The sequence below is a fragment of the Triplophysa rosa genome, linkage group LG16 (genome assembly GCF_024868665.1).
Source record: "Triplophysa rosa linkage group LG16, Trosa_1v2, whole genome shotgun sequence".
NCBI classification, from domain to species: Eukaryota; Metazoa; Chordata; class Actinopteri; order Cypriniformes; family Nemacheilidae; genus Triplophysa; species Triplophysa rosa.
The window spans coordinates 7,116,369-7,140,360 of record NC_079905.1 but is presented as its reverse complement, the minus strand read 5'-3'; the positions used below and the strand labels follow the sequence as shown (position 1 = coordinate 7,140,360).

The 23,992-nt window shown below is 38.8% G+C and overlaps 2 protein-coding genes across 5 annotated transcripts; one reads left to right on the top strand and one right to left on the bottom strand.

Annotated features, from left to right (window-relative positions):
• Positions 1 to 243: 243 nt before the first annotated feature.
• Positions 244 to 3,924, top strand: cckb (cholecystokinin b). Its single transcript, XM_057355600.1, has 3 exons — positions 244 to 345; positions 815 to 1,062; positions 3,478 to 3,924. Exons 2-3 carry the CDS (start codon positions 816 to 818, stop codon positions 3,606 to 3,608), a joined length of 378 nt encoding a protein of 125 aa, XP_057211583.1. The 5' UTR covers positions 244 to 345; position 815; the 3' UTR covers positions 3,609 to 3,924.
• An 8,699-nt stretch (positions 3,925 to 12,623) lies between these two features.
• trak1b (trafficking protein, kinesin binding 1b) lies at positions 12,624 to 22,921 on the bottom strand. Of its 4 annotated transcripts, XM_057355036.1 has the most exons (16): positions 22,759 to 22,921; positions 22,495 to 22,689; positions 19,485 to 19,561; positions 19,287 to 19,403; positions 18,793 to 18,890; positions 18,424 to 18,532; positions 17,963 to 18,041; positions 17,736 to 17,866; positions 17,575 to 17,649; positions 17,311 to 17,448; positions 16,975 to 17,051; positions 16,598 to 16,798; positions 15,883 to 16,136; positions 14,765 to 15,052; positions 14,544 to 14,646; positions 12,624 to 14,466 (listed from the first exon to the last, which is right to left on the bottom strand). In XM_057355036.1, exons 3-16 carry the CDS (start codon positions 19,533 to 19,535, stop codon positions 13,698 to 13,700), a joined length of 2,490 nt encoding a protein of 829 aa, XP_057211019.1. In that variant the 5' UTR covers positions 19,536 to 19,561; positions 22,495 to 22,689; positions 22,759 to 22,921; the 3' UTR covers positions 12,624 to 13,697. The 4 variants fall into 4 exon arrangements, with proteins under 4 accessions (XP_057211019.1, XP_057211018.1, XP_057211016.1 ...); XM_057355035.1 differs by lacking the exons at positions 22,495 to 22,689; positions 22,759 to 22,921 and adding an exon at positions 20,123 to 20,226; XM_057355033.1 differs by lacking the exons at positions 22,495 to 22,689; positions 22,759 to 22,921 and adding an exon at positions 20,045 to 20,160.
• Positions 22,922 to 23,992: the final 1,071 nt, after the last annotated feature.

The window sequence follows — 23,992 nt, the reverse complement described above, 5'->3', positions numbered from 1 at the left end:
GGTGATATAGTATATAACTATTACACTTTAAACAGAAAATAAATAAAATTTAATAAGATTTTTTTTTTAACTCAACCCTATCACTGTCTGTAAGGGAGTTTTGATTAAAAAGCCTTCAAAGCAATTAAAGCATCTTTTATTAATACTATTTTTGTCAAGTATGTACGTATACATTTTCTATGACTAAAACTCTTTCCATGTGCGTGCATGTCTATGTTAGCGTGTGTGTGTGTGTGCATGTGTGCATGTGTGTGCACGTCACAGCTGGGTATATAAGTGCCTCTCTCCCTCCTTCGTGAGAAAACCCACTTTCATTCTCCTCCAAGCTCAAAGAAACAGAGTAAGGTAAGAGAATCTTCTATGCATCTATCTATCTATCTATCTAGATGTTTTTTTTAATAATATTATGTATATATACATTTACAGCAAAGTATCAGAATGATCTCGCAATGATATCAAAAGCAATAGTGAGACTAAAAATATTAACTATACTCAAGATTTGTATACTTGCTATACTAATTTATATGTACTTATTTATTTATAAAGCTGTTTTATTCTGACTTTCTATAGTCTCTATTGTTATTAAATGTGATTATTTGACTATAATTTACAACCATGTTATTTTACGATAAATTGGGTGGTAACTTTCATCAAATAAGTCACTACTTTCAGGAAAACATACATAAAAATGTATGAAATGAAGAAAGAAAGAAACAAGTAAAAAGAAGCACATAAGGTACATTAGGAGTCTTACTTTAACATGTTTCTCTTTCTCTCTCCTTTTTTTCTCCTCTCTTTTCCTTCATGTTTGCAGGATGAACAGCGGAGTGTGCGTGTGTGTGATCCTGGCTGCTCTTTCCGTCTCGTGCCTGGGTCGTCCCCGCTCCTCTTCTCCTGACACTCCTGGTGACAGTCCACTCCCCTCACATCTGGACACCAGCGTGAGCGAGCACCTTCGACTCGCCCGCTCCCTCAGCCTCCAACAGCAGCCGGCGGCCGACAAAGACACAGAAACCCGCGCTAACCTCAGCCAACTGCTGGCAAAACTCATCTCCAAAAAAGGTGAGACTAAACACACACAACCATCTTTCTAGACGAATTAAAATTTGTGATAACACTTGAGATTTTAATCTGACAAAATTTTGTGAGATTTATGCTCATAACAATAATAAATGATAAATACTTCTTTACTCTTCAAAAAACTGAAAGCCAAGAGGAAAAGTACAGATAAAGTGCATGGAGATGTGAAGTTCAGTTGAATTTTGCAAGTCTTCCATGATTGACAATACATAATGATAAAGCAACCACCATTGACTTTAAGACCAAAAAGACGAGTAACAATTTAGAAATCTGAGCAGCTTCCACAAATGCTTAATGTTCAGCACTGTAGATTTGCCCATAGACAAACCAACACAGTAACAGTCAAACAGCTGGAAGAGCTGAAGCAAGGAACGCTACCCGATGGAGACAGAAAGAGAACGGATTTTTAATATTAATTGCGTTCATTAGAGTCATCATACAACAGCTTCATATATCACCTCAGATCCTAACACTTATGTTCTGAGATAATGAGGAGTAATGAGATTTCTCTTTCATTATATTCTGCTTTTGTCTGTTTATTTCTGTCTCTTGAGGTTTCCCTCTCCGTCTATCTCTCTTAGATGCTTTCAGTAGCTCAACGAATTCAATGAATCTTCTGATGTAGCTTTTACCAATAGTGGCGAGACATCGGAAGGCCGATGTGCTGAAAAATAGCTTCAGATGTACATTCCTTATATTTTACCGTATCAAAAGCACAAATATGAATTTCTGTCAGTTTCAACTTTGACACATGCGAAACTCAATAATGCCCCGAAAGTCTTTTTAATATTGGGTCGACAACAACTTTAACGTCCCGTCACACCTGTCGAGCAGCAGGTAAAATCATTTCGTGAAATTACACGTTTCCGGATAATGAAAGAAAAAGGTTTGTCACGCACTCGCTCTGGGGCAGCGTTGCCGGGCATCGGTAAACACAAACACAGCTGAATGAAGCATGTTTTTTGCCTGGGGTGTGTGGGGCTTGGATGTGTTTGGGTCAGGTGTACAGTACTAAATTGCATAACCACTCATTAGGGTGTAACCTCTTCAAAGGGGAAAATAACAATTATCATTTATGATCGTAGGAACAGGAAATTCGACCTCTTAACATGTAAGCTTAGTGATGCAACAGTTTTCATAACGGTCAGGAAACTGAATGTTTTAAGGAATGTCTTTAATCATTGTTGACCTAAATGACCTAATAAATAATATCAAAATTGTCCTTGACAGACGAACCAAAATGTGTGAAAGAGAGAGAGAGAGAGAGAGAGAGAGAGAGAGAGAGAGAGAGAGAGAGAGAGGGCAAGCAATGGCTTCCAAACTAATTGGTCTCATTAACAAGAGTCCTACTTTCTTCTTTGAATTTCTTAATCTCTCGTCTGGTGTGTTATTGTGTTGTGTGTTCGTTTTTATAATTGTGAGTAGGAGGCGCAAGTTTCACACACGTCAGCATGTCACAACAAGTCTACAGCTCAAACAAAACGGGCTGGGGAAAAATACAAAGACATTATAGTTCACATGTGCTTGTGTTTGTGCATGCGTGCGCTTTGTGCTCGAAAGTCTCCCATCTGTCACAAATAGAATCACACCCTTGACAACAGCCCGAGTGACATTTGCCGTGCTGTACGTTGCCGAAACATTGTCCAGACATTGCCGTGTGCAGCAGAATGCCACCGAACCAATGTTTGGTCCCAATTACCAGCAAAAATAATTGTTGCTTAGCAACAACGCAAATCACAGCAGGTAAAGGGTCTGCTACACAATTGAACCCAAATGGTATATATGGTCACTTAAAAGGGCACTTTGTGCCTCTATCGACTAAACATTAGTGGTTCACACTGGGATCAGTTGTTTAAAACACGTATGAGCTTTTAGAAAACTTCTATAGCTGGGGGAAAAGTTATTCTGTAGGCTCTGGAACCAGACTCAGAGGAGAGGCAGTGAGGTGAGGAGACTGTTATTTTATTGAGATGATGAGGCATGTCTGAACAGCTCGAGGTAACAATGTCAGGGAGGCTTCTTCACGTACACATCGCACTCATACTGAGAGCTTTAGATAACTGTCAGACTGCAGCCTACTAGGTCTGTCTGTCTCTCTCTCTCACACCTTCACAATCTTCTCACTAACAATCAGATTTTAAAAACTGAACCCTCAAAGCACAAAAGTTTAGACAACTATTTAAAACTAAATTGGTAAGAAAGTGTGTGTGTAAGGTAGCTGGGGTTAGTTGTCACAGGGTTGTCTATATATCACTACCTAGGGAAAATGACCCTAAAAGTCCAATTATGCAAATGTGTTTAAATAAGAATCATTTCTGTCAATTCTTTCCTCCTATTCCATTATCATATAGATATGTAGATGTTTTCCATTAGTCACTTACCTTGTTTCTCTCATAGGATCTGTTCGTCGCAACTCATCCGTGAACAACAGAGCAAACAGCGTGAACCACCGGATAAAAGACCGGGATTATAACGGCTGGATGGATTTTGGCCGTCGGAGCGCTGAGGAATATGAATACTCGTCATAAAATCCATAGATATCGTCTGACTCCTCTCTGCTACAAATAAAGAGTATATTTATTACTACTACTGTTATTATTATTATTCTAATGTACATTTGTTAAGAAACCAGTATAATGCAATATATACAAACGCCTAATTTTGCAAAAAAAGTCTTAAAGTATTGTTGTTGTTTTTAAATCTTGTAATTTAATTTCACATTTTTTGTCCATACACAATGGTTTTTGCTAAGAGAACCATCAAGCTAACGTGTGTGTCAAAACTCATTAAACTTTAGTTTTCAATAAATCAGGTCAGCATTCTACATTGGCCTTAAATCCTAAAGGCTCTGGCAGTTTGTCCATCAAACACTTTTGTGGTGTTAAAGCGGCTCTCTTCTACCGTAAGAACTTACTGTAATGGAGGGAAGTGGTTGTCAAATGGTTTAACAAATATTTTGTGTCTGAGCACAGCCTTGTCAAGTCTACACTTCCCAGAAAATCAATAAACGAGTAAACCAATGGAGGAAATGCTCTTTGGCTTAATAAGATGCTGTTAGAAATTGTCAGAGACATTACAGCAGAGTGGATAGAACAGAGCTTTGAATTATTCAGATGTTCAGCTAAGAGAAAGCAAAGAAAGAAGAGAGATGAAAAGAAAGAGGAAGATTTCTTACATGTTTTAAGAGAAACCCACGGGACACATCAAGGCTGACATTCTGTCCATGGGTGAAGATTTCCGTTTGACAGGTGTACCGAGACAGAAATAGCCTGTCAGGGGGAAGACAGACAGATGCAATGAACCTCGCTGTAATAACAGTGGATATGACACACAGATCACCGCACACACACACACACACACTTTTATTTGCTATAATTAAGCAATATTTAGATACCCAGAAGCAAGACAAAACTCTAATAGTCTAAGCATCACAATTTCCCCCCACTTGCCTTTAATAAAGGCAAAATGCTACTGAGATCTAATCTAATACGGGCCAATAAGAACGAATGTTAATCACATCAAGTCATCATTCATAGACGGAATTCAACAGCAAAGACGTATTACATCACATTAGCACATCGCTGGATTGGATGCAGCTTGTCATCATTTGTTATTTTGAAATAGAGTTTCTGGGTACAGGGCTATTAGCGGGCAACTGCAATTTCGTCTACCCAGCAGTGGGGGCAGAGGGCCACCCCAAACCCCAATAATGTTTAAAGATGTTTATTAGCCTGCTTGGTTAACTTGACTTTTCCCCTTACTCAAACGGATGTCCAATATTGCTGATGTTATTTCATCTGGTTAAATGACGCAAATGCATAAACCAAAACAATAATTCTTATTTGTGACTATATTGACATTCTTTAAAAAAGCCATAGATGTGAATCTGAAGTGGGGGTTACTCATGAGTCCCACCTGCTTCAGGTTATTAGTCTCTGCTGTTTGGGTTGATTCATCTTAAGATCATTGCCGGTCATCTTTCTGGTTTATTTAAAAGAAATACTTGAGTTTAAATATTTCGCCATCCTCTTGCCATGGCAATTACCATCTGGGTCTTTTGCTATTTTTTACAACAACCAACGGCATAAATGCTTGAGTGTGGAGAGTTCAGGGAAGTTCAGAGAACTTTGACTGTCCTGCAATCTTCAGTCGGGAATAACAAACGGCACTCGTTGAGTTTTTGTCTTCTACCTCAAATAATACCAACAAGTAAAAGACAAACTATTCATTCTTTATATGTTCCACATTTATCATGTGATATGTAATAATAACACAAATAAATGGAAATGATGTTGATCAAATAAAAGATAAACAAATCTATTTTAGCGTAGTTAGCGCAGCCACCCATGTTGCAAAAAACAGCATATGCTGGGTTAGGTTTGTTTTGATGCCGGTTTGTGCTTGTTTAAGCTGGTGTTGTGCTGGTTTAAGATAGTCGTGTGCTGGTCCTTAGCTGGTTTAAAGGGATACTTGAACCAAAAATGAAAATTCTGTCATCATTAACTCACATTCGAGTTTTTCCAAATCTGTATAAATTTCTTGGTTCTGATAAACACAGAGAAAGAGATTTGGAAAATATCACAGTAAAATCGGCAGTGTTAATCAAGCAGTGTTACTCTATACTTAAGGAGTCAATTTAACAACAAATGGTGAAAGATGCCCCCTAGTGTTGGTGAAAATTACCAGAGTAAAATTCTGAGATGTTTTTCCATATCAGAATTTCCATCCATCGCCATTTTCTCATTCCTCGGATCGGATGTTCATTTTAATGATTATGTGAATACATGTGCTAATATAACTGCACAGGAAGTAGTTTGATGACATTTGCTAAGTTTGGTTGGTTTAAACTTCACTTAACCAACCGAGGCCGAGGGTGCTTGAGCACCTGCCTCTTTGGACCTTAATGCCGAAAGTGCCCTTTTGTCAAGGCTAATTTTTTTTGTTTGTAATTAAAGGCCATTTTGTGAAGGCCTGCTCAATCTACTATTAGTAAAATTAATTAATAATAATTTAACCCTACGTAAATAAATGACTCACGTGATGACCTTTCACCTGACGATCTCATCTGGGAGGACTCCTCACGTTCAGACGCCTTCAATAGATTAGCGCATTTCCAGGATAGCATACTGCTCGCAGCTGCCGGGTGTGGTGTTTTTAGGGGAGCGGTGTGCTTGTTTACTTATTAGCAGAGATGGGAAGTAACGAAGTACAAATACTTCGTTACTGTACTTAAATAGATTTTTCTGGTATCAGTACTTTACTCCACTATTTATTTTTCTGACGACTTTTTACTTTCACTTCTTACATTTTTACTCAAATACCTGTACTTTCTACTTCTTACATTTTCAAACCAGGCTCGTTACTTTAGTTTTATCATTATCATTGGTTTGCTGTGAAAAAGGAGCTTGACGTAGGGCGTTTTTTTTTCAGAAAAGTTGAACTTTTTTCCAACCTCAAAAGACGCTCTGAGCTGCAGAAAAAGATGCCGGCGCTGACGTTTAAGGTTACGATCACACAGAACGCGCTTTTCATGTTCGAAAACGCGAGGTGCGCCACTCTTTTGGTGACTCTTTGAAAAGAGCATCGCGCAGCATTTTTTGTATGTTGCTAGGTAACCCGAAACAGCCACAACAAGTTTCTCCTCCATGTCTCCAGGCGTTCCGAGCATCTGTAAACTCCGTTGCCACAAGGGAAGCCCCGCCTCTCCACTCATTCGATTGGACAATGGAAAAAAGCGCACATGACGCCAAGCGCTTTTCTGCTCAGAGTTGAGTTTTTTTCCACTTCGGGCGCTCAGAGCGAGGCGCCTGGCGCGCATAAGCAGCGCGCAAAACGCTCCCTGCCAACTGAAAACAATTCAAAAGAGGCGCCTCTCACAACAAGAGACGCGTTCTGTCTGATCAAGGCCCGGTTGCATAAAGCACCTTAAGTGTAATTTTCCCTTAAGTGTGTCCTTAAGTATACCTTAAGTTTTACTTAAGTTATTCTCCTATTGTCTTTGGTAAAGGAAAATCACCCCTTAAGTGTCATACTTAAGGGAAAAACTTAAGGTGCTTTATGCAACCGGGCCCTGGCCCTAAAAAAGCGCTCAAAAAAGCGCTCGGCACTTTTTTTGAAAACACGGTTTATTACTTAGGATTATAATGTAAAACAGACGCTAGCAGCTTCGAAAAAGAAGTCAAGTCTGAACATGGCCTTATTCTGATTTTCTCATCCTCCGAATTATACTTATCAATGCTGTTTATATTATCATTATCATTTTTAAAAAAAAATGCAGAAGAGGGTTAGAACAGAATTATATTTTTAATATGACAAAACTATTTTTTCTACAACAGCAAAGACAGCAACATCCCCAGCAGCCCCTCAACATCAGCTAAGATATTTGGAAGAATGTCAGTAACTAGACATGTCTCATCCCCCATTGACTCCCATAGTTTTTATATTCCCTACCATGGCAGTAAATGGGGGATGGGATCTGTTTGGTTACTGACATTCTTGAAATATCTTTTGTTGTGTTCAACAGAACAAAAACATTTACACAGGTTTGGAATAATCTGAGGGTCAGTAAATGATGACAGAATTTTCATTTTTGGGTGAACTATCCCTTTAAGGTTTGGACAACTTTATTCACTTAAGTTTCTAATCCCAGACTTGTTTATAGGTGCAACTAAAATATTTTAAAACTTTTAAAAATTAGAATGGTCTTTTCTGTTTTGTCTTTTTTTCAAAACAGCATCATGGCATTTGCTGCTTTATCAGTTACAGAAGCATCCGTATTGATACAGGTATCAGCAAGGAATGCATCGCAATATACAGTATTGCTGTATTGATGTTTTGAGCACAGCCATATTTAAAGCCTTGTTCCATGTGCCCCTTTTATACTTTGAGCACCTGCCCCTTTAAAGGTCTCTGCACGGCCCTGGATGTAACGTTAATTCGCTTAATGATGTTGTGGATTTGATTGTTTTGTTGAGTTTCAGCATATTTTATGATGTTCGATACAGAACCTAAGTCACGAAAAAAGAATATGGTTATAATAAATGTTGTTATTTTATTTAAACAGTAACTATATCTGCGGCTGTTTAGATCTCTTAAGATTCAATCTGTTTAACGTCGCCAACAATTACAAAATATGAAAACGTTTGTTAAACGTCACATTTGTCATTTTATTGAAGCCACATAGATGGCGCTATGAGATTTGTGTTAACTTAGTTCAATGGCATGAAACTGTACCTAGCACCATTAAAACAGAAGAAGAAGAAGAAGAAGAAGAAGAAGAAGAAGAAGAAGAAGAAGAAGAAGAAGAAGAAGAAGAAGAAGAAGAAGAAGAAGAAGAAGAAGAAGAAGAAGAAGAAGAAGAAGAAGAAGAAGAAGAAGAAGAAGAAGAAGAAGAAGAAGAAGAAGAAGGCGCTGTGTAGGGAAGGCGGTAAAGCTCGTTTCAAATGCCCGTGGCGTTTTCATAATTTTAACGTTCTCATTTAGTTATCACAAATGACTATTTAATGTTATTGCTGACATACACCATTAGGTTACATGAACTGATCGGAACATGTTTGTTCTAGTGTAAGTAATTTGAAACATCAGTGTTTTTGATAAGGGCCTCAGTCTTGAACATGAAACCGATTGCAGAAATATATTTGTCGTTCCATAGCCCATATTATTGCAGAATGAACGTTTTGTAATACTTTTTAGAATGATCTATTGCAGGTAACTTACTGGATTTGCAACTTGATGAGTGAGGTAGTCTTTTTTTTAGTTTATCTTTTAATTTCAATACAGATGTCAAACATTGAGTATTAACACTAGTATTAATACATACATATTTGTAGTTTCTTTGCTACGTTGTACCAGTTCTAATCGCAAATACTGTGATTTACTACGTGAGCTGTTTCAGCTGAATGTTTGCAACGTTACTTATTATATGTTGGGCACTAAACCTTTTTTCCTGTCATCTGTGTAGAGTATGCTGATCAAGGTGAAACTAGGGGATAGGCCTACCCAAAGATTTGTTCAAATAACTGTGCTGAGCCTGGAGGCATTTTTGTCTGCTGGTAAGTAATGTTGCATGTTCTCTGATGTTCAAAGTTATCAGCAAGTAACTGTCCATTACCTTTCTCACTAATTTGCATATCTTTTTCAGCCTTTTTAAAGTTTGGAGTCCCAAGTGTACTGGAGAATGTGAAGGTTCTTGATGAATCGGGGCCTATGGTGGATGAAGATGTTTTTGAGGATGTAGTCAAAGATCCTTCAGTTGGAGTTCTTACAATAACACATGGTGCAGGTATCTATTTATTACCTTACTTAATAGAAAATTTCTCATTGCTTATTTATTAGCATCATGACAATTCCTCCCCCCATATCCAACCAGACTTGGAATCTGCCTCTCCTGTGCAGTAGGGCTGGGCGATGTGACGATGTTATCGTATGTCGCCGATGTCTCGCAAATATCCCGATGTCGATTACAACAGACAGATGATAATTGATAATAATGGAAAATACGCGTTAACATTATCATGCGATGTAGGCTTTAGTGTGAACATTCATGTTCATATGCCCAGGCTGTCAGTAACAGAATTTTGGAAGCAGATAGACCAAGAGAAAGACGAGCTGCGTCGGCAAAGCAAAACCTCACGCTCCGCGGGGCTGTACCGGTGTTCGAATTGTCCTACCCTGTCAGATTTTCCTACTGCAGGGCAAAACTTAATCTAAACCACATGATTTGACAATGCAAAATACCCTGTCAGATAGTCCTACAATCTTAAAATAACACATAAAATAAATGCACAGCGTAAATACCCTGTCAGATTATCCTACCAGCATAAAAGAAACATGCAGGATTCATTTACAGCGCAACAACCAATCAAATTGTACTATAGGTATTAAATAATATGTAGAATGATTTAACAACGAAAATACACTATCATATTCCCGTAGCAGTATAAAATAAATGGGTAGAATGATTTTATAGCGCAAAAAATAAAAATGACGTAACATTGATGTGAGCATGCCTGGTAGGATAATGTGATGGGTAGGATGAAATTTCAGGACACCTGCAACATTTTTCTACTGCATAAAAGCTATGGTTTGTCTACGCGCTTTACCTGATGAAAGAAGTCACTGCAACACTGGTTTGTGCACGTGGCGCTCCTGTGTGTGTGTGTGTGTGTGTGTGTGTGCGTGCGTGCGTGCGTGCGTGCGTGCGTGTGTGTGCACGCGTGCGTGTTTGTTTGGCACTTGGCGGGTCCGGAACGAATTCCCTCCCGGTCCGTATCCACAGATTGATCATCTGCGCAACGTTGCATGAAGTCAAACACGCCCGATATTATTGGATATCGCGGTGATTTTAAAGTCGATTATCGATAATTTATCGACCAGCGGCACTGGGTATTTGGCATGGAGGATAAAAACAATACAGAGAGGCTTGGCGAAGGAACGACAAGCATTATTTGGAGGTTCGGAATGAAATTGAGAAATCTCCTGACGTTTTGTGCTTTTTTTACATATCTCGTAACTGTTACCTCTTTATTTGTTCTAAGAGGAGTCTGTTTTAAATAAATACGGATTTATTTCATAAAGCATTCTTTTACCCTTAAATGCTTTGTTGTTCATCAGAACAAGGATCGTCTGCTGAGGGCATGTCTGGTGGTGGACCAACTGTAAGACGGGAGTCAGATTCTGCATTGCATATAGTGCCGTATTGCCATTTCATGCAGACATGACTTTTGTGAGTGTATCCTGAGCCTGAATAAATGTTTTAAATGTGAAAAAGCTGTTCTGTATTCTTTGTTTTGAAAACATGTTCATTTCAGGTGGTAGAACAGTTATTGTTTAGTTTTTAAGTGAAAAATTTACTTTCCTTAGATTTGTTGGAAAAGTAATAATCATTGTGAGTGTAGCTATAAAAATTACTATGTAAGAGTTGACTTTACACTGTAGCTGAGAAAAGTATTTACACCACAGAGTGAAATATAGATACTTACAACACAAAATGAGTGGTAAAATTTTACTCTGGTTATGATAATTTCACACTTTTAAAAATGTAAATAAACTCTGCATTTCTGAAGTATTAACACTAATGAGAGTTAATTTTACATTAGTGTTAAACTGTAGTAACACCAAACAGAATAACTTTCCCCTAAGTGTTAAACTGTAGAAACACTATGTAGGGTTGCACAGTGTTCATTTTTTACTCAAAATAGAGTTAAATTTAACTCTGGAAATGTAACACAATGATGAGAGTGAATTTATGACCATTTCTGAGTGGGACCAAATACACTCGGGCCCAGTGTTAAATATAACTCTCATAGGGCGGGTTTCCCGGACAAGGATTATCTTAAATCAGGACTAAGCCTTAGTTAAATTAGGATATTTAAGTCAATTTAAAAAACGTATTTTACAAACAACTTTACAGGCCCGCATCTTCAGACAAAACAATCGCACTCATATATTTTAAGTTATGTCAGTGCAAGTTGTTTTCGATCCAGACACTTCTAACATTTAAGTTAGTCTAGGACTAGGCTTAAACCCTGTCCGGGAAACCGCCCCATAGAGTTTATTTAAACTCTATGGGGCGGTTTCCCGGACAGGGATTAGTTTAAACCAGGACTAGGCCTTGGTTAAATTAGGATATTTAAGTCGTTTTTAAAAACTTTCGTTACAAAAAAACATTACTGGTGGGCATCTCGAGACAAAATAAATGCACTACAATATTTTAAGATATGTCAGTGTGAGTTGTTTTCAATCAAGACACCTATAACATTTGAGTTAGTCTGAGACTAGTCTTAAACCCTGTCCGGGAAACTGCCCCATAGAGTTTATTTAACACTGCACAATTATTTTGCCCCCCATTGACTACCATAGTAGGAAAAAATGCAATGGTAGTCAAAAGTGCCACAGATCTGTTTGCTGTCCTTACATTCTTCAAAATGTCTTAATTTGTGTTCAACAGAACAATGAAAATGATAAAGTAATATTTTCTACTATGGGAGTCAATTGGGGGCAAAATCTGTTTGGTTATAAGCATTCTTCCAAATATCTTTCTCTGTGTTCATTAGAACAAAGACATTTATACAGATTTGGAACTAATCGAAGGTGAGTAAATGACCATTTTTGGGTGAAAATATCCCTTTAAACTGGTCATGTGCTGGTTCCTCACCAGCTTAAACCAGCACATGACCATCTTAAACCAGCATCAAAACATATCTAACCCAGCATATGCTGTTTTTTCAACAGGGATTTCCCTTTTCTTACTGTACATTAAAGCATTGCATATTCTTCTCAAGTGACTTCGTGACGTGTCACCAGGGATACTTTATTCACAGCACTGTATATGCTAAGCAGTTGTTAGCTACTATTATTTAACCATCCTTTCCAATTCATCCATTAAAACAAACCCGTTACATTGATACACTTTATACAATATGACTTCTGCTTTTTCTTAATGCGTGTAATAAAACAGCAGAGCTGAGGACATATGCGTGATGAAACAGTGCCCTCTAGTGAGCATTAAACTAAATGAACATTAACAGGCAAGAAGAACCTATTTCATTTCTTTTTATTCGGAAAAAAATTAAATAAACATTATTGCGTAATCACTAGTCTTGTACAATCTTTACCTGAGAAGAAAAAAATCGTTGCAACGTTATAATATTTGACAACTAAACATGAGGTAAACATAACCTAGGTTAATTTAAGGGCAGCACGTCGAAACAAGTGCCATTTTAAACAGACATAAAATTGTGTTTAAAAGTGCTCAGTCTAGTTTACATTTCCCAGTAAAAACTCTCAGGACGCTAAAACCCAGGCACTAGCTTTTACATAAAGTATAAAACCAGCAAGAATAGTTTACCCAAAAATGACAATTCGACATCATTTGCTCATTCTCATGTCGTTTTCAACTCAAATTAATCACAGGAGATGTTACAGAATATTTGTGACTGACAGCCTGAGTCCCTATTCGCTTTCATTATAAGAAAAAAACTCTCTTCACAATGTCGTTTTTCAAGGAAGACATGCAGTCATTTGGGTTTTGGAACAACACGAGGATGAGAAAATGACAAGACGTGTTCATTGTTGGTTGAACTACTCCTTAGTTTTCACCCATTTTAGTCAACCCTCAGTTCATCCAACCATTCACCAATGCAAAAGCTACAGATTATAACGTCATACTAAGAAGAAAAAGAGAACACACAAAGTAGAGGGAGAGAGGGAAAAGTATTAAGTGTTTGGTGAGACACAAAGCATGTTTCTCTTTGCCAACATCAATACACCAGCCTCTCATGTGCAAATACTACCCTTTAAATCCCATAGACCACTGACAGAACATTAGGTCTATATCCCCTGCGACACGCTGGTGCATCTGGAAAATTCCCTTCAGTAAACGTAAAGTACAGGACAACGTAAACAACCAAATTAATGTAAAGACACATTCAGACAGAACAACATGGGCGATAATACTTCAAATTTTGAGTGTGTATTTGTGATAAAAGTGTTTAGGTATATGTGAATATATGTGAATTCTGTATGTTTATTAGTAAGTGACCATTAGTAAGTGTCTGTTGATAATATATATGTCGAATGCATTTGTGAATGTGTAACTCATCGTTACGCATCATTCATCATTTGAGACTTGTTTGCTTGGGTAGTTTAGGCGCCAGCAGCATTTCGTCCCCCTGAGGACCAGGCCCCTTCATCGCCATACTGGCCCCAACCATTGCGGGATAGCTACGATTCCGCCTCATGCCTTCGTTTAGTGGACCAAAGGGCGATCCCGTCCTCCGAAGTCCACCCAGAGGACCTAAAATCGGGCCTGGAATCCCTCCCCCTGCAGCCCCAGAAGCACCTGGACTTGCCAAGCCCAACCTTTTCAATTTATCCACCAAATTCAGATTATACATACTCACATCAGTTTGACTCTCACAGTCCTTAGCCGGAGCCCCGGACACCCCCGCAACTTCTTTCAAAATGGACCGAGCTGGCTTAGAAGCCAGGAAGTTCTCATAGGACGGGCTTTTGAAAGAGAACGGCGTGGGGGTGTCGGAATCGGAGATGGCTGAACTTGGGCTGGGCGTGCAGCGGGTGGGGGAATTGGGAGGGGTGGTGGGTCGATGGGGGTCTGGAGACTGAGAAGGATTGACAGAGGTAGAGAAAAGTACTCCAGTTCCTCTATTCCAGCTCTGAGGCTGGTACACAGCGGATGAGATGCCTCTCTCTTGTAGGAGGCGCACGAGTCCCAGAGAGGTGCTGAAGGTTTTGGTGGAGTCCCGCAGGTTGGTGAAGGACTGAGACTGGGATAGACTCATTCGACGGGGTGTGCAGGGCGTGGCGGCGGGCGTTGAGCGCAGACTGCTTGACATTACACAGGATGAGGTGGGGGCTGGGTTTAAACTGGAAATAAACAAGACGATAAAAGAATTATGAGCTGATTCACTTATAAATGACTCCGTTAGAGGATTGGAAATTACCTGGGCGTCACCCTTGTTAGTTCATCAGAAGGATGGAGGATTTTACAGGTGGTAAAGGTGTAGGTTGAACTTGTATGAGCCATGCATTTGCCTGGGAAATACACTGAAAGACACAAAAGCAGAAACTTAAACGTCATGTAGCGTTAATATTATATTAGCAATATTACACTTGGTTGCTTAGATTAAATTACAGAGTTATTATTTTAGTGTGTATTTCTTACTTGAGAACTCTATAGAAGGATGACCCGTGCTGAGACAGGGTGATGGGGATGCTGAGGGGGCGTGGCTATTGCTAGAGGAGACATTGAGACTGGGTGTGGTTGTGGTGGGGAGATTCTGGAAGTACTGCTCTCCAGGCTCATCTTCCTCGTAATCGGCGTACTGATACACTTCCTCTAGGTCCAGCTCCAATGGACGGAAGCCTTTTGGGACCACACCAGGCCGAGGATCCAGGATGCCGCCCAGATTAGGCTGAGCTAGCTCCTGCCAATGCTGAAGTGTCGCTGAACCTGAAAAAGGAAAAAAATGAAAAAAGGCAATGTGAAAAGAAGATACACGTTGCATTGTTAATCCTGATAATGTTGCAATGATAATAAAAAATGAAGGAAATAATGAGAAAAGCAAAGGGAATGAGATGAAGTGACTTTATTGAAGATATATAACAGATGAAGAGTCAGATATAAATAGATAAGAGGCGAAAAATTGAGGAGCACAAGAAATACAGAATGAGACAGAAAAAAAGCATGAAGGATATGACAACCAAATAAAAACAAAACGTGCATGTCCATTTTTCTCCAGCAGATGGAGGTATTACGCCACAAAACAAAGACTCAAACTGATTCGTGTCTTTTAACTAAATTAGCATTAAATTATATAAATAATGTCATCATTAAAACACTACAGCATATTACACTGTAGGTATTACACCACACTAGAAAAACAGAACATATACTGACTTGACATGCACGTTTACAAATGCACAATAATTTGCATCAGCCAAGTGATAACATGAAGGGGGTTCCTACTTTAGCTCTCATTTTAAAGGAATAGTTCAACCAAATATTATCATTTAGTTATGATTCATTCATCTGAAAGTAATAATGTCAGAATCGTTATATTTGACTGACATTCATTTATTCTTCTTAAAAAAATTTTTTTTACATGCATTTTTTAATATAACCTGATCACTATTGTAACTGTAACCAGGAGCGGGGCTCTCTAAAGTACGAGTGTTTGCGGGGATGCATCAGAACCCATAATGAATTAAAAAGCATCATTGAAGGTGGGCGTGGTCTCGAACGGTAACGTGGGCGTGTCCTGGGATGGACATTTTGGTCACCTTCCAGAGGTTTGACAATCTGGAGCTTGTCGGGAAGATAGGGGCGGCCGGCCCAAGTCCCCAGAGACATGATGCTCTCGCTCTGGACGAGTCTGTTCGAATAATCTTCCACGTCCGACGGCTCTCGATTTCGTCTCTCTCTCTTCCCCTCAAAAAACAGCCGCTCGCTCAGGCAGTTCTGTCTCCGTAGTGAGAGTCTCCGCAGAGCGAGCTTGAGTTCCTCAGAACCCGATCGCTTCTCAGGAGCGTCCACACTGTAGTCAGAAAGTATGGAAAGTTGTAAAGGCTGGCCAGACACAATTGTTATCTTGCTCTAAAATGAAGGTTAAAGGGATACTTCACCCAAAAGTGAAAATTCTGTCATCATTTACTCACCTTCGAGTTGTTCCAAATCTGTATAAATTTCTTTGTTCTGATGATCACAGAGAAAGATATCTGGAAGAATGCTTATAACCAGACAGATCTTGCCCCCCATTGACTCCCATAGTTGGAAAAAATACAATGGTAGTCAAAAGTGTGCCAGAACTGTTTGCTGTCCTACATTCTTCAAAATGTCTTCTTTTGTGTTCAACAGAACAAAAAAATGATAAAGTAATTTTTCCTTAACTTTCATTTTAGAGCAAGATAACAAATGTGTTTTGGGTGAACTGTCCCTTTAAGTAAAAGCCACTGACTTGTAGTTTTCGTCAACAGTGTTGTTATAGTTCCCACTCACGCTGTGTCTGTGGAGCAGGCCTCTAGAAGCATGGTCTGCGTACGGTTGTCAGTGGCAACAACGTTGCTGTCAGAGTGGGCGGAGCTAAGGCAGGTGAGCATCTGATTGGACCCGGGGATGTTAGCAGCAGGATTAGCAGGACGCTGTCTCACTGATTGGTTAATGTTCTTTACAGTCTCAAACACACGTTTCTGACGGACCCTTTAGACACAGACATTTTTGTCACTCAATGCATAAAATAAACATCATTGAATGCAGCATCAAATAATTTAAGTTATGTGCTGTTTGATGGAAGAATAAGACTTTGATAATACAATCATCTCATCTGCGGTTAAATGTTTCGCAAGATTAAACATACATGGCAAGATTTTTCATACCTTTGTTCGTCGTTCTCTGGGTTCTCGAGGCTCAATTCCTTCCTCATGCTTCCCTCAATTTCAGCAGCTAGAGAGTCCTAAAACACACAGACAATATTTTTTCAAAATATCAAAACTTGCAATTTGGGAGAAATGTTGTCACACTAGTTCACAGATTAAAACAAAAATGATCATTTTATAAACACATCTACAAATAGTAAATCTGGATAACAGAAAATAATTTCGGAGTCTTAATTTTTCTGCGGCTGTGTATATAAACAAGTCTTTAGAACCAAGTTTTGGAAGTCGATCTGGATAAAAGCATCTCCTAAATAAATAGACGAAGGTAAAACGTACCATCGGAAAAAGTCCCAGTGGATGATAGCGTCGAGGGGTTCCTGCAGACACGCTGCGGTTCCTCAAGTTCTTGAGCTCTTCTTGAGCCTCATGGAGCATCTCTATACACTCAGAGTATTTCTCTTCCAGCTCCTGCAGCTGTGTGTGACAAGAAGAGAATCAAATATAGAAAACTACATTCACACAGAACTAATATGTGAATATTCTGAGGATTATATGACATCATCGTTGACATGTTGATTTATTACTTATGGCATGATGTACCTCTGTGGTGAGCTGTCTCTGAGCGTGTTTAGCTGCCGAGAGGTGCTGAGAAAGTTCTTCGTTCTCAACGGCAAACTGTTTAAAACCCACACAAACACAGAGCTTTATTAAGATATTACCATAGTGTTTTTATATTTTATTGGATGTTTTTATAAACTTACAGTTTTGGCTTTTTTCTGTAGGTCCACTATCTGAGACAGCAAGTGTGTGATTTCCTCCTGCTGACGAGAGGCATCTTCTGTCTTTTTGGCCAGCTCCTCTGCTATGGTGGAGATCTGGATGCTGGACTGTTCTATATCAAGTGCAAAAGGAAGGGAAGCTTAGATTTGGCACAAATATTCAGCTTTATACCTCCACATAGGCCAGAGGCCAACAGCGTTTTACTTACTCAGCTCTCTGACACAGTCGTTCACCAACTGTTGTTCTTTTTCCTCATATGACTCAGTCTCAGACTTTAAATGACTCGCCTACAGAGAGAGGGAGAGGAAAATGTTGGGGTCAGAAATCCTTCATCATCATCAAGCTGTATGGAAGGTCCAGTGTAAGAAATTTAGTGACATCTAATGGTGAGGTTACAAACTGCAACCAACGTCTCACTCCCCCTTTCGAAGCACTACGGTGGCTGACACAGAACTAAGATGTCGTTACGTGTTTGGTTACATTTTGAATAGGACACATGTTTCATTTATATCTGTCAGGTAATAAAAACATTTTTGTGCTATCATGAAACTTTAACAAGTATGAAATATTATTCACCAATAAAACAGTTTTTCCATAAAACCTGAGTTCCCATGAGCACAACATCATAATCTTTACATGTGGCGAGCTTGTTTGTGCCTTTGCGCGTACCTCTGATCTGAGCGACAGGTTTTCCACTTCCAGGTCCCGAAGTTTTTGCTGCAGAACGTTCAGAGAGGAACCGCGGGGGGCAGACACCCCTGCCCTTCCTTGTCGACCCCTGACCCCAAAAACAAATCAACACTGTAATATAACAACAGATGTAAAATGGGCACACTGGAATATCACTCTCCTACATTCTCAATTCCAATGAAGAACTTGTATACAACTGTATAACTTTCATGCCCATAAACTGAACGATAACCAATAGGTCCTTAAGACACCTGAGCTAAAAATAACCTAACAGAAGCAGACAGAACAGCCTCCACTGGCTTTGAGAGAAAGATAAAAGAGGACAACGTTATAAAACAGTGAACTGACGTGGGCGATCCAGAGCCATCTTCACTCTCCTCTGCTGCATTGGTGTAAAACTGCAACAGCTCATCTTTCAGATTTAACTCGTGGTGCAGCTGAGCCACCTGAAACACATGCACAAAGTTTATTATAATGTCTATTTAAACATACATTGTCCAGCGTTCATTGTTTTAGCCTAACAGCACAAACATGCATCTAGCATAACCAAATGGACTTCCAAAAACATTGTCAAAGTAATTGATTTATCTTTCCTATTTTTAAACAAACAGGTTTTCTAAAAACTACCTCATCTTTCATTGCTTGGACAAACAGCTTACACTATTGGTTAAGCCAGTGTTGCTGAGTCGGGCTGGTCAGGATGCTCACACAAAACAGAGCAGCATCTGACAGCGCCACAGTTCCAATGTTTTTGAAAAATCAACTTTTAAATGTCACAAATATGTTATCTCAGCATATTAAAGTTGGACAAAAGGAAGTATTTTAACATTAGACCCACGTACCTCTTCCCTGATGGTGCCCACTTGTTCCTCCAGGTATTCATTCTGTTCTGACAGAATGCGGTTCTTCCTCAGGAGGGACTGTCCGATACGGGCAGCGAGCTCAAGGTCCCTTTCTTTCTATAGGACGACATAGAAAGAGCCGGCTTTGATGAAACCGTATAATTATAGCAAATACACAAAAGTTCATCGTAAACTCACCTCCTCCAGAAGTCTTGTGACGGCGTCAATGTCATTGTAGGTCTTAGTCATCTGGCCCACTCGCTCAGCGCATAGCACTAAAACACAGAGTAAAGAACAAGCAGAGATTTATACACCAACAGACCTGTAAAGCTACAGGCAAAAAATCTCTGCCTTTCTCAACTGTAAAATGAGGCACGCATCATACTTTGTCGACATAAACAAAGAGGAGAAAAAGGCTACTGGCTTGCTGACCTCGCACCATCAGGCTCGCACGAAAACATCAATGACAAATCATGCGTGATTGCCGTTGCGACGGTTTCCATGGCGCTGTTACCCGGCAACCCCATCCACAGTCAGCCAGAATCAAATCACCCACTGTTTACTGTTATATCACACACTCATACAGTCCCAAATACATGCTTAGTCTTTCTAAAAGTAATGCGCAAGACATATACAGATAAAGCCAGCCCACCGATACTAATACACAGAAAAACCCACCGCCTCAAAACCAACTACAATAACCTCAAAAAGTGACAGAATTCCATCAGTCCACACACACACACACACTGATGTTTTACCATCGACACACTGCTCATAGCACCACTCCAGCTCTAAATCTTCTGCTCCCATGATCTTGTGCATCCTCTCTAACTCACCCGGCAGAGAGGACAGGACCAAACCAAACGAAAGCACTACAGTTTTCTGCTGAAGGTACGGGATGATGTGAGTGTGGTCAGTTGCAGCAACAAGAGTAGAATGCCTATATTTAACACTACGATGAAAGAGAGAGACTGTGGGAGGGAATGAGAGAAAGAGAGGTTGGGGGCACGTGGAACATGAAGGTAGTTCGGATGGTATTGATAACACAAGGTCAAATCTAAAGGACGCTCTCTAGACTATAATCTGTACAGTATTTGTTTATGGGTCATTCCTACTAGTGTGCAGTGTAGTGACATTTTCAGTCCACATCACATTTGTCTTTATATATATATATAGAAGAAGATAAGAATAAACATATGTCTTATAATGTTAGACATCTTATTAGTTTATTATATTACATTTGATATGGGTGAATTTTAAATAGATACATTGGTAACACTTTACAATAAGGTGCTATTTGTTAACAATTAGTTAATGCATTAGCTAAAATGAACTAACAATACTAATACAGCATTTATTAATGTTAGTTCATGTTTATTTCAACATTTACTAATACACTATTAAAATCCAACATTGTCACTGTTAACATAAATTAATTTACCATGAATTAACGTGAATAACTGTATTGACATGATCTAACATTAACAAGGATTAATAAATACTGAGAAACTAAATTGTTCATTGTTAGCTAATGTATTTACTACTGTTAACAAATAGCACCAATAGTTTGAAAAACAGTTTGAAAACTGACTTTTTGTCTTTTTTACCTCAAATGCTTGTAATTATTTTATTATTATTTTAAATGATTGTAATTATTTTAAAGGTATTTCCTATGTGCTCAATATCAACTTCTATCTCTTTAGTCTTGCTTTAACATAAGCCAGTCTCTAAAAGGGATAGTTCATCCAAAAAATAAAAAATCTGTCAACATTTACTCGCCCTCAGTTTGTTTCTAATCTGTATAAATGACTTTGTTCTGATGAACACAGAGAAAGATATTTGGAAGAATGTTAGCAATTTTCAGTTCTGGGACATCATCCACTACCATAGTAGGAAAGAAAATATTGTATTTTTTGTTCTGTTGAACACATAATGAGGTATTTTGAAGAATTTAGGAAAACAAAGAGTTCTCGGCCACCTTTGCCTACCATCTAATTCTTCCTACTATGGTAGTCAATGATGTCCCGGAACTGAAAATTACTAACATTCTTCCAAACATCTTTCTCTGTGTTCATCAAAACAAAGTCATTTATACAGGTAGGAAATGACACGAGGGTGAGTAAATGATGACATAATTTTTGGATGAACTATCACTTTAAAGACACAGCATAATCCTTCAAGAATGTTACTTTTAATTTGATTTATTTATTTAATTTGAGGATTTCTGATGCTAAAACCGTACAAACATCACTAAATTGGCAATCTAGGACATTATTTAGATTAGCAATCTATTGCTTTATTTATAAAGAATGTAAATTATTCCAAATAATATAATTTAACAACCACACTGGCACATGCACCAGACAATCACGTCCATTTCAGAACTCTGTAAAAATCCTTTAAACGCTGATGCATGTGCGTCAGACTTAAATATCAATATGTCTGATACCCCTAAGGGGAGATCCATAACGGTTGTGTAACTAGAACCATTTTATTTGAAAAAAGGAAAGGATGCAAAAAAGGTTATCTGGTCTAATCCCCTTAATACTTAATGAGAACTAGGAGAAATGGCCAAACAAAGATATTTGGGGTATAGGGTATTTTCCTTTAACATATTTTTATATGTAGCCTACGTAGCAGATGCTTTTCACCAGTTACAATACAGTGTTATATACCAAAACAGTTGGGTATATACAACAACAGATAACTGTAAAACAATAACTTAAAATACATATGTTCTTGCATTTATGACGTCCTCCTAAAATGTAATATTTTAATAGTGCCGTCCCAATGACAAAAAACTGGGGAACAGTGCCATCTACTGGCTAAACTATGTCGGTGACACTTTAAAATTGACATTGTTCCTCTCTTACATCTAAGCCCTTCAAATGCTCAAACCAGCAAAATCACACTGTCCACTTCATGGATAGAAAGGCTCAAACATTAGACCATAACCTCCGGAAAAAGTTTATGGATGACTACTGCTGACTACATTTACACTTGAACAAAACTGACAACGGTACTGCCCTAAAAATGTCTGACCTCCTGGGCACTTGCTTGTGCAGTGATTGGTTTAAACATTCTAACCAATTAAATTAAACATCAAAGATAACACACCTTAATGAATAATAAATACATTTATGGCTTTTTCAACACAAACAATATTACAGCTAATCAATATTTTTATTATGACCACCCTCATACTCACAGAAGTAGTTGAGGGTCTCCTCAATCTGTTCGGAGGTGAGGTCTATGCGCGTGTCGGGCGTGATGAGAGGCGTGTGGATCCAGTCGTCGTGCTCATAGCCGTACACGCAATCTGCCCTCAGCCTGTAGACTGGCAACTGCTCCTCCAACAGGCTGATAATCTCCACCTCAGGGAGCTCTGTGCTGTTACAAACATCTAGAACACAGAGAATAAGAGTAAAAAAAGATTCTATTTTTATGTATGTAAAGAAACACACAGGCTGACCTGTGATTGTTTCTGCGTCCCTGTAATGGGAGTGTAGTGGTAGAGACGCGGGTTCCTCGGTTCCTTCGCCTACATACTGCTCCTCTGGGATGGGACCGAGCTGCACGGGTTCTGTGGGGTCTGTTCTCGAGCACTCAGAACTGGACTTGTCCAGCTTGGCAGATTCTCAGTGAGAAACTAGAACATGTCCCATGGACAACCTCGCCCTTCTGTAAACATCACGGTCCAAGGATTATAACATTTACTGTACAGTATACAGTACAAATGAAAGTACAACGAAGGCCAGAAGTTTAAGAGATTAAACAGTATTCATGTAACCTAAACGCAAGTGTGTTCAATTCTGTCATTATTTACACGCCCTCCGGTCATTTCAAACCTGTATGACTTTCTTCTGCAGAACACAAAAGAAGATATTTTGAAAAATGTTGATAACAGAACAGCACAGCCCACCATTCACTTCTGTTGTAACCAATGCAAGTGAATGGGGGGCTGTTAACAACATTCTTCAAAATATCTTATTTTGTGTTCTGCAGAAGAAAGAAAGTCATACAGGTTTGAAATGAGAAGAAGGTGAGTAAATAATGACAGAATTTTCATTTTGAAGGTAAACTACTCCTTTAATTTAAATGTCGACGTTGCGACGTTCCCGTAAACATTACCAACATGCTGACTGAAGATAGCAACTGAAATACATCAAATGTTTTGTCAATTCTATATTGTCCGGAATTTTTTAAAATCATTTTAATACCCTACTATGAAATTATTTAGTTAACATCATAATATTACAAAACAAATTGGACATATACACACCGCATTTAAAACAAAAAACATCGACTTTTTTATGAAGCTGTGACAGCCACATCATCCTCTGCCTTGCCTTTAAAAGATCACGTGATACGTTTTTGTACTGGGCGTGTCTACGGATGTATCGTCACGACGTCACTCCGCATCTTCTGTTGTTCACCTTGCGTAAACAAACCATGGTTCACAATTCCAACCGTTTACCAGCAAACTTCAACGAGCTATGTTTTTGGTAGAGATGGATCAAGATCATGTTAGCCCATTCATATTACTTATAGAAATGAATTTAGTTACTTACAAGTGAGCTGACTCCAATCAATGCGGAAATTATTTAATCCATGTATCTATCTTCATCCAGATAAAACATTCAGCAAAGATCGATTAAGTGCCTCTTCAACTCAGTAGTGTTGACCACGGTGAAGGTGAAACTGAA

Coding starts and splice junctions, on each gene's coding strand:
- cckb (XM_057355600.1), top strand. CDS start 816: ATGAACAGCGGAGTGTGCGTGTGTGTGATCCTGGCTGCTCTTTCCGTC. Junction 1,063..3,477: donor AAAACTCATCTCCAAAAAAG/GTGAGACTAAAC, acceptor TTTCTCTCATAG/GATCTGTTCGTCGCAACTCA.
- trak1b (XM_057355033.1), bottom strand. CDS start 20,108: ATGCACAAGATCATGGGAGCAGAAGATTTAGAGCTGGAGTGGTGCTAT. Junction 19,562..20,044: donor CTATGAGCAGTGTGTCGATG/GTAAAACATCAG, acceptor TCTGTGTTTTAG/TGCTATGCGCTGAGCGAGTG. Junction 17,650..17,735: donor TACAGAAAAAAGCCAAAACT/GTAAGTTTATAA, acceptor GGTTTTAAACAG/TTTGCCGTTGAGAACGAAGA.